The 10000-nt window shown below is 39.5% G+C and overlaps 2 protein-coding genes across 6 annotated transcripts in view; one reads left to right on the forward strand and one right to left on the reverse strand.

The window, feature by feature from the left end:
* Positions 1–215: 215 nt before the first annotated feature.
* On the reverse strand, positions 216–2843 carry LOC309493431 (mitochondrial fission 1 protein-like). The gene is made up of 3 exons (XM_082162559.1): positions 2736–2843; positions 2062–2194; positions 216–316 (listed from the first exon to the last, which is right to left on the reverse strand). Exons 1-3 carry the CDS (start codon positions 2778–2780, stop codon positions 231–233), a joined length of 264 nt encoding a protein of 87 aa, XP_082018685.1. The 5' UTR covers positions 2781–2843; the 3' UTR covers positions 216–230.
* Positions 2844–3785: 942 nt separating this feature from the next.
* The window catches only part of gigyf1a (GRB10 interacting GYF protein 1a), a 37446-nt gene continuing 31231 nt past the window's right edge, over positions 3786–10000 (forward strand). For all 5 annotated transcript variants that reach the window (XM_082147734.1, XM_082147735.1, XM_082147736.1 and 2 more), the window contains exons 1-3: positions 3786–3976; positions 7942–8480; positions 9621–9684. In XM_082147734.1, the coding sequence (XP_082003860.1) occupies positions 9650–9684 (35 nt within the window). In that variant the 5' untranslated portion in view covers positions 3786–3976; positions 7942–8480; positions 9621–9649. The remainder of the gene's footprint in view (positions 3977–7941; positions 8481–9620; positions 9685–10000) is intronic.

Genomic DNA, 10000 nt, shown 5'->3' on the forward strand with positions numbered 1-10000 from the left:
ACAGCAGCTACTTCATCTGGCACTCTGATTGAACCGTTTATACAATGATGTGACAATAAAGTGACTAAATTTAAATCATGCAGTAAAGTCATAGGCTTCCAGGAACATAGTTGAGAAACACTGATTTAATTAGATGACAAAGATATGTGATATATATATAAAAAAAAACATTTATTAGCAGTGGCGTCATCATCATCCCAGATAATAAATTGGATTTGTCTGGGAAAATACTAACCCACCTTGAGTCTGTAGTTTGCAACAGCGAGGTAGAAGAGAAAATCTCTCTGATCATCTTTTTTACTCGCTTGAACCAGTTCTGGTGAAAGAAAAATGAATCACTTTTTACTGAATTTGAAAACAAGAACATTACCTCTGGAGCTCACGCAGGCCCAGACTAAAGGGATAGTTAAACTTCTGTCATCATTTACTCACTCTCATGTCGTTCCAAACCTTTATGAGTTTCTTTCTTCTTGTTGAACACAATAGAAGATATTTTGAAGAATGTTGGTGTGGCGAGCACGACGAGGTCGAGGGCCGTGGGAGGACGGCGCGAGGCCGGTGGCGCGATTGATAATGAGCGACACGTGCGCGACGCACCGGTCTCGCATCTCTCACGGAGGAGCGGAAGCATAAAGGAGGAGCGACGACAGTGAAGAGCGAGAGAGGACAGGCCTGTGTTTTAGTTGATGTTTTGTTTTTGGTTTATGTTGCCAGCAGTCGTCCGTGAGGGGCTGCTGGCTTTTACTTGTATTTTGTATTTGTGTCATTTTATTCATTAAATATTGTTGAATGTTCGCCGGTTCCCGCCTCCTTCTTCCCGTAACAACATACCTCGTTACACTGGTGCCGAAACCCGGGAAGAAGGAGGGACACGCTGTCGGAGAGCCCTCGCTGCTGGGGGGGATCGCGGTGCTGAGGAGGTCGGGCAGCACGAGGGAGCGATGGCCGCCGATTGCTGCCCGAGGCGATGGTGCTGGAGCAATGGAAGAACTGGGGGGACGGAGCTCGAGCTCGCTGCCGTGCTCCTGGGTCGAGGAGGGGTGGCTGCCGTCCGAGAGGGAGCGGAGGAGTCCCGTTTGCCGTGGGCCGGAGCCTGTTGCCGTCGGCCATGATGGGGGCGGAGCAGGGAACGGGAGACTCGCTGCCGGCTGCCCTCAACCGGAGGAGCCATCGCCGTCCGCCAGGAGGCGGAGGAGCGTCGAGCTGTTCCCCAACGGATGTCCAGTACCATCGCATGGCACCGCGAGTGACTCTCAGCTGGTTGAGGACCGAGCGGCAGTGTGTCCGGGAACCGGATCAAGAATTTTTTATTTTTTTTCTCCCCTCTCTCGTCTCTGTCGCTCCTCGTGCTTCCGTCTCCTTTTCCCTCACCTCGTCTATCCATACCTCCAGCCCAGGTACCGCAGCCGCCGTGATCGGTCCCCCCGGGGAGGGGGGGAGGGGGAGTAAGCGCAGTCTCGTGGGTGCCCCCCGGCCTGCGAGGGGCGATGGGGGTATGTGGCGAGCACGACGAGGTCGAGGGCCGTGGGAGGACGGCGCGAGGCCGGTGGCGCGATTGATAATGAGCGACACGTGCGCGACGCACCGGTCTCGCATCTCTCACGGAGGAGCGGAAGCATAAAGGAGGAGCGACGACAGTGAAGAGCGAGAGAGGACAGGCCTGTGTTTTAGTTGATGTTTTGTTTTTGGTTTATGTTGCCAGCAGTCGTCCGTGAGGGGCTGCTGGCTTTTACTTGTATTTTGTATTTGTGTCATTTTATTCATTAAATATTGTTGAATGTTCGCCGGTTCCCGCCTCCTTCTTCCCGTAACAACATACCTCGTTACAGTTGGTAATCTAACAATTGACTTCCATAGTATCCTACTATTGAAATCAATGGCTACCATCAACTGTTTGATTACCAACATTCTTCAAAATATCTTCTTTGGTGTTCAACAGAAGAAAGAAACTCATACAGGTTTGGAACGACATGCGGGTGAGTAACGTTAAATGATGACAGAATTTTCATTTTTGGGTGAACTATCCCTTAACCAAAAACTAGGACTTGCCGAAGCACTGACCTTCCAAAAGCTGAATGCCTTTTACAATGTCATTTGTGTACTTGCTTCTGATCAAACACCAGGCGTACTCAAAGGTGGTTTCCTTTGAAACAGGTCCTTTCACCAGCTCTGCATTATACTTCTTCTCAAACCTCTGGAAGACAAAAAAAAAAGTCCCATCAGTGGATGACTGGGATCTTGGGAATCAGATTCACTCAGTTGCATCAGTGGGATGATGTCAGGATCATGTGCTCCCCCCCCTGGCCGACAAACACAGACTAAGAAAAACTTTCACCTACATCGTGAATTAAAGCAGAGTAACATCCGTTTCCATTTAAATATTAGGTGTAACGACGATAGGTGTAATATTAAAGTCACAAAACTAATAAAATAGGTGTTTTAATCCCTTAAAAGCATAGGATTTATAATGGTAGGTCTACTCTTACATAAGTCAATAACTTACAACAAAGTCCCTTTAAGACTGTGTATAAAGTCTTTGCTAACAATGAGTTGAGGAGACATCAGTAAAACATACGTCATGTTCATTGTTGTTGTTTTGATGCGGTACAGTAGAGCTGCGTCAACGTCAACCGAAACACCCGATTATAACCGAATATACCGATGATTTAGCCACATAAAACCTTAATCGATGTCATTTTGGATTTACAGTCATTAAAGGAGAGAAAATGGTTTACCTTTAGATCTTCTGGTGCCACTACATCTGACACAACCGCCTCCATGTTCGCGGAAGAAAAACCAACACTAGCTTGTACACGAAGTTGTCAAAATAAAAGACAGTGATTATGTCATATTCCGTTTCAGCTGTAACGTTATATCTGTCTTCCGATTTTTAATAAACCATGACCATGTTATTTTAATATATACCATGGCCCTGAATGATTAACATGTGCTTTATTTGGTACTCTAGGATCCTTAAAAATATGGTATTAATATTACTATTTGTTTTTAAACAATCATGGTATTATTAGTGATATATTTAATTCATTATGGTCATTTTTATACGAAGCTCAAATAAATAAATAAAAGCCAAAAAACTTTTACCATACCTTTATTTTTATTTTATTTTTTAAATGCCATTTATACGTTTTTTTAATCGTTTTATCTTAGTTTATGACTCTCTTTTCCTGACATCTTAAATATTAAACCCAGAACTTTGTTGAGTAAATGATTGAAATTTTGTGTAAGTGAAGAGCTTGATATCTATGGTATACGAGACATCTATTTGAATAAATTATTTTTATAAAAGGGTGAAAATGTCAATGAATTGTGTCTATGTGATGGGCATGTTCATGACGTTTCGTTGAAAATGACAAAAATGCCCATTGTTAGTAGACAAGATAAATAATCCAATGAAAGCTTGAAAAGTAAGACTTTATTGTCTGAAAAATGACAGGATTATAGTTGAATAAACCTTACTACTACTACTACTGATTATTATTTTTAGCACTTAGCTGCTAATAGTAATACAATATTTGTATAGGTATGCTTATTTACTTAATTGTGTGTGTGTGTGTTTGTTTGTTTGTTTGTTAACTGATTGATTCGGTCCGATAATTTTAATAATTTAAGTATTGTGACTTTTATTATGGACAATGCATTTCCGATAGGCATTTCAAGTCTTCCGTTAGGGGTCGCTATCTTCACGCGCCTCTGAGAGCAACTCGACACTCCGGTCACGTGGTATGACCGAGTAGGACGGCCATCTTCCCTAAAACACAAACAACAAGAGCGTACTAGACATCAACACGCAACGACCATTGGAGAGGGAGAGAGAGCAAAAAACTGTAAAAACGGAACACGATTCTCGAGGAGGAGCACAGAACACAAACAACTGCACATGCATCCAAAGTGAAGATCGTAGAGTTCGACGGGGCGACTGGACAGTAAAAATCGCATCGACAGCTCCAGAAACACGGTCAGTGTCAACTGTGCGCCTCTCTCCTTGAATGTCTGAAGCGTTTAATGGCAGATGGGTGTTGCATTAAGTTTTATGCAAACTTGGAAGGGGATGGTCAGTGTGTGTGCAACCACAAATGCGCATTACAGGCCAGCGCTTGGTTCAGGGGGAATAAATTGTGCTGGTTTAAGTAGAGAGGCTTTTGTATGTTTGGAAAGGCAACTGTGGCCGTGGGTTGAAGGCCAAGGGAAGCACCGGGGTGGAGTTTAGAGGGGCGCCGCGTGCACTCTCCCCTGTGCACGCGACGCCCCTCTAAACTCCTCCAATCGATAGAAAAACGACGTCAATCTGCTTATGGTCGGTGTCATTGAGCGGAGTAGGTATTGGACAGCGACATCTTGTCTGTGAGAAAATAGGCGTCTTTTCTGGGCGTACGTTTGTGTTGAGCGTGAGGACATGTCAAATCTGAATGGATTGAGGAAAATAGTTGGTTGGTTCTGGTAATGTCCCATTCGCGAACGACTCTTTCTTTTGAGTCGGATCTTTTCAGTGATTTAGTTGAACCGATTCACGGAACGGGTCTAAGCGATTGGTTCACGAACTGGACTGATCCGTCGGAGCGGTTGACGAACCAGCCGCTTATTGACTCGTTGAAGCAAGAACTGTCAGATTCGTATAGAGTCGAGATTTATAGGTTAGTTTAGAGCATTTGGAGAGAAGTTAGGCCTGCACGATATTGAATAAAAAAATAAATAAACAAAAACGCGATATGCGATATTATACTGCTTTAAGTGTGTGAAATCTATTTAAATTAGATTTAAATATAGTTAAAAACTGAAAATATATCCAATATGTCAAACTTTCACACTCTTTCTGGGAAAAGAAAGCATCACAATTTTAAAAAAAAAGTGAACAGCATTGTTTTAGCATTTCATAAAAGGTCACAAATCTGTCACGATATCTAAAAATGTCAACATCAACAAACAAAAAAACGATTTAAATACCAACAACTCTTTGCTTAACTTGATAATAATATATAGTTATATGATCAATCTGAAACCTTAACATTAAAACCATCTAGATAAACAAAAACACCTGAAACTGAAACTTAATGTATTTTTGAGTTGATCGTATGACAGTTTTATCAGCATGGATACGAAAGAAAGTTTTAGTAAATAGTGTGTTAAAGCATTTTTTTTTTTTTTACCAAGGTACGTAAATTAAATGAAGTTAATCAAATTATATTCAAGATGTAATTGACTTTATTTTTAGGAACTTAAACTGAATCAAGCCTGCAACAAACTAGCGCACATGAAATTACTATGAACATCCATATTAGGCTAGTTAGTAAAACTTGTGTTTTAATATCCTTATCAATTATAATTAAAAAGTTAAACATGTATTTGTTAATTTGCATGTCTTTATTAGTGTGTGTGTGTGTGTGTGTGTGTGTGTGTGTGTGTGTATATAAGGATTGCTAAATCAGTTTTTTTGTACTTTGATTCATATTTTCTCTCCTGTTTGAGCCAGCTGTTTGGCAGCTGTTCATGACATTGTAGTTCACCAATGAATTATGAGCACTCTCTCTCTCAGGCATACTAATGTATTTATAATTGAGGTTTAAGTTACAGGTGTCTTTAGTTGTTCTTGGGCTGACATGCATTCTCATGTTGTAGTTTAAGAGACCCAACTCCCCCAGTGAATACTATTTATTCTCACCGGTTTGTTCTGTTGCTTGGATATTTCTGTTGCTATGACATCTGTGGGTGCAAATTAAATGTTTCTTTTCCATCTCCGTGTTTTTCTGATTGCACAAACTCTTCTAGTTGTGCTGTGCAGATGTCAATAATCGAGAAAGGTTTTAGCTTAAATCTAGCTGCACTTGCCCTTTCCAAAATATAGGCCTTTTGGAAAACTTGAGGGGAACTTTGCCACAAATGAACAGTTTTTTTAAGATAACACCATGTTTCCACTAAGGCAGGTCTATTTAGGTTTGTTTGTGGTCACGTTTCTTAAAGACAATATCTTGAAGAATATTCTTAAAAGGAGAAAGATTATTTTTATGCACGCTTGGCCTTTAAAGGGATAGTTCACTTTGAAATTAATGTTTGGTATGTTTTAGCTTACCTCAAGGACATCCAAGATGTATGTGTCTTTTTTTCCGCAGTAGTTTAAATTTTGATATTTTTAGGTCAAACCGTTCTTGTCTGTCAGTCATATAATGCAGGTCTATGGTCATTATCTCGAAACACAAGCACAGAGTCCAAATTAAAACAATTCCCCGTCGTCCAAATTAAACAATTCCCCATCGTAAGTACACATTGATGGCCTTAGACACGAAACGAGCGGTTTGTGTGAGAAAACGAACAGTATTTATATCGTTTTTACGTCTTATACGCAGACATGTCGAAGTGATCTGATCTGACGTGTGCGCAGACTGGTGCATAGATATATACACTAGATGTCGCCTTGTCTACGGCAGTTCATTGGAACGAATGTCTTTAAGGCAACATCTAGTGTATATATCTATGCACCAGTCTGCGCACACGTCAGATCAGATCACTCGGACATGGCTGTGTATAAGTCGTAAAAACGATATAAATACTGTTCGTTTTCTCACACAAACCGCTCGTTTCGTGTCTTAGGCCATGCAGTGACCTTAGGCCAAGACACCTACATCTTGGATGCCCTTGAGGTAAGCTAAAACATACCAAAAATTTATTTCAAAGTGAACTATCCCTTTAAATTGATAGGATACTAACAGACACACAGACAGCTGTACTTCCCACCTTTGTGTTTTAAAGGCTTCAGTTAGGGCTTGCACGATCGAATGTTGCAAATGTAAGTATCGTAATGGCTTATGATAACTGCAAAAAAAATTAATTAGTGACAGAATTTTAATTTTTGGGTGAACTATCCCTTTAAGCTGACTAATCAGTTGAGAAAGAAAGCGTGCATGTAATAATATATTGGTTTGTGCAGCTCTTAAAGTGACAGCAGCCTAATAAACCTGCTTCCGTCTGTAGGCTTAATGTTAATCAAACAACAAAAGACTAAGAGAATAACTTCACTTGACTGAATAACTTTGGCAACTTTCGATCAGTATATATTTAATTCATACAGTGAAGACTAAGCAGTGTTTTATTTTTGCATCTTATTATTTAATGTCTGTTGTTAAATTAACCTAATGTAGTAGTTAGGTTTACATTGGCGTTAAAATTACTTGGCCTACTTTATGTAATTTTACTGTAAAACAGCTGTTCTCTTTCAGAAGTTGTAGGGATGCTTTCTTCTCACTAAAATAATATGAACCATATGATGGTTATCATTTTCAGTTTTTTATATATTTATATATCATTTAAATTTATTTTACACACTTAAAGCATTAGCAAATATCACATACACCTTTTTGAACACCACATCCACCACATACACATCCACCACATCACCCTGGACTACAAAACCAGTCACATGGGGTCAATTTTTTTGAAATTTAGATTCAAACATCACATGGAAGTTGAATAAATACGCTTTCCACTGATGTATGGTTTGTTAGGATAGGACAATATTTGGCTGAGATACAACTATTTGAAAATCTGGAATCTGAGGGTGCAAAAAAATCGAAACATTGAGAAAATCGCCTTTAAAGTTGATACATTTATGTTCGCGATTGTGCTGCATTCACTCACAAAAATAAATGTTTTTATATATTTACGGTAGGAAATTTACAAAATATCTTCATCATCATGGAACATGATCTTTACTTAATATCCTAATGTTTTTGGCATAAAAGAAAAATCGATAATTTTGACCCATACAATGTATTGTTGGCTATTGCCACAATATACCCGTGCGACTTATGACTAGTTTTGTGATTCAGGGTCACATTTCACATTTTTTTCAATATCTTGTAGCTTCCTAGCTTCTGTTATTGTACTTGCATTTAGTCCACAATATTGAAAAGTTGTCTGTTTCTCCTGCAGGTAAAGGAGGGAGAGGGATTGTCGGCGTGAGGAGAGGGTCACCAGCTGGGACCTGGTCCACACAGCATTGCCAGTACACCAGGAAGAGTCAGAAAGACACACACAGATAGAGAAAGAGAGAAGCTTATTGTGGTCATAACTGCTTCTGGCAGCTGTATTATCAACAAATTAGTCTCTTTATTTTGTTTGTTAGTCTTTTGTTTGTTCCCTGCAGTCAATCGACTTTAGACGTCAGTATCAAAGCCCTGCAGTTTTTGCAGTCCTACAGGTATTACTAATTTTAGAGGGTTTTTGTTCACTGTTTTGGTTCTCCAGTTGTTTTTATTTGTTTGTTTTCATCGGCTGTGAACGAGAGCTCTTACCATCTCTGACCTTTTGTATTTCTACTCTCTTGCACACACATCCTGAATAAGGCAGCTATAACCCTCCTCTCTCTTTAAGTTAGCTACTCTGAAACACACACACACACACACACCTTTCAGCCCTCTCAACCAGACCTGGTCCAGCCTAGTCTTGCCTGCGCCACTCCCCTGGACAGGGTAAGAATAACATATGAACGGCTGTGTTTACACACACACACACACACACACACACACACACACACACACACATACACACATATATATATATATATATATATACGCACACACACACACACACACACACACACATATACATATATATATATATATATATATATACACACACACATATGTTTTGCAGTTGTGTGTGCATTATCAGGGCTCCAGACTGCAACCTTTTTTCTAGCTGTTGCGACAATTTTGTATTGCCCTACTAATCTGTTGCATATAAAAACATCACACGGCAAACGAAACTAAAGTGGAGTGAAACCGCACTTCTAAGTCGGACCAATATTAGACTGCGCAGAACGCTCTCAGAACAGGTTTACTCGCTGGCAGATCTCGATATTGTTACTACACAGCGCTGCGAGATATAGTGGGAAGCATTCAAATTCAGTGCAGAATTCTCTTGTGATAAACCATAGATATGAGTTCAAACAGTGCTGACGTGGAAACCCAGAGAAACATAGTGCCATGAGCGAACACGTTCTAGTAGGCTTTTCACAAATCACCAACATTCACAATGCATTTAATGTAGTACGGCTAACTGTAACCATGGTATTGTGGCAGAAATAGTAAAAAAAAAAAAATTATTTCAGGGTTCATACATCCTTTCGAGAGTGAAAGGACTTTCATCTGCTTCTCACTTTTTCCAGCACTTCAAAGCTCTAAATATTATCCAATTTAAATGTTATTTTTAATGTGATGACCAAAAATAAAAATAAAATTTTTCCTTAATAAAATTAGTTTTTTAAATGTTACTGTCGTTAATAAAAAGTTAATTTTATGTGCATCTCAACTCAAGCTCAGTGCTTTACTGTCAAATGTGCATTTCAAAGAAATAAACATGTAATATTATTACTTACTACACTTATTAATGCAAACAAATCCCGCCAGCGCTGCCAAATCAGGTTCTGGCGCTACCATCTGTAGAACTTAGTGGCACCGGTGCTACTGCTCTCAAATGTTAATCTGGAGTATGTCAATGCACACTGCAATCAATTTAATAAAATAATCTGTGTGTGCTGATGACGAGAAGTGTGCTTGCAACATATTTGAGTTGGTTGTATGCTCATGTTCAGGTTTTTTTGTTTGTAGACTTTCACCTCCGAGAAGGAAGGAAGAATATGACTGCTGAAACACTTAACTTTGGCCCAGAATGGTAAAATCCCTTTCTTTCTGTTTCGTTGTCTCCGTCTCTTGTTGCCAGATCCCTCCCATTTCTTTGTTCTCTTAATATTAAAATGTTTTCAACCTTGATAATAATAAGAAATGTTTTTTGAGCACCAGGGTTTTAGTTATTGTTTTAGTTGCATTTGTAACTCTAATGCTGTCACACTAATTTAGTGCTTCAGTGGAATCAAGATAATCTGACCATCAATCTTTACATCTTGCGTTTCTTTGTTTAAAATGTTTAAAAATTCTACTGTTTTGTTTTCAAGGTTAAAATGTTTTGAATAGCAGATTTTCAATGTGGA

Source organism: Leuciscus leuciscus, assembly GCF_965113295.1.
Source record: "Leuciscus leuciscus genome assembly, chromosome: 2".
Taxonomy (NCBI): Eukaryota; Metazoa; Chordata; class Actinopteri; order Cypriniformes; family Leuciscidae; genus Leuciscus; species Leuciscus leuciscus.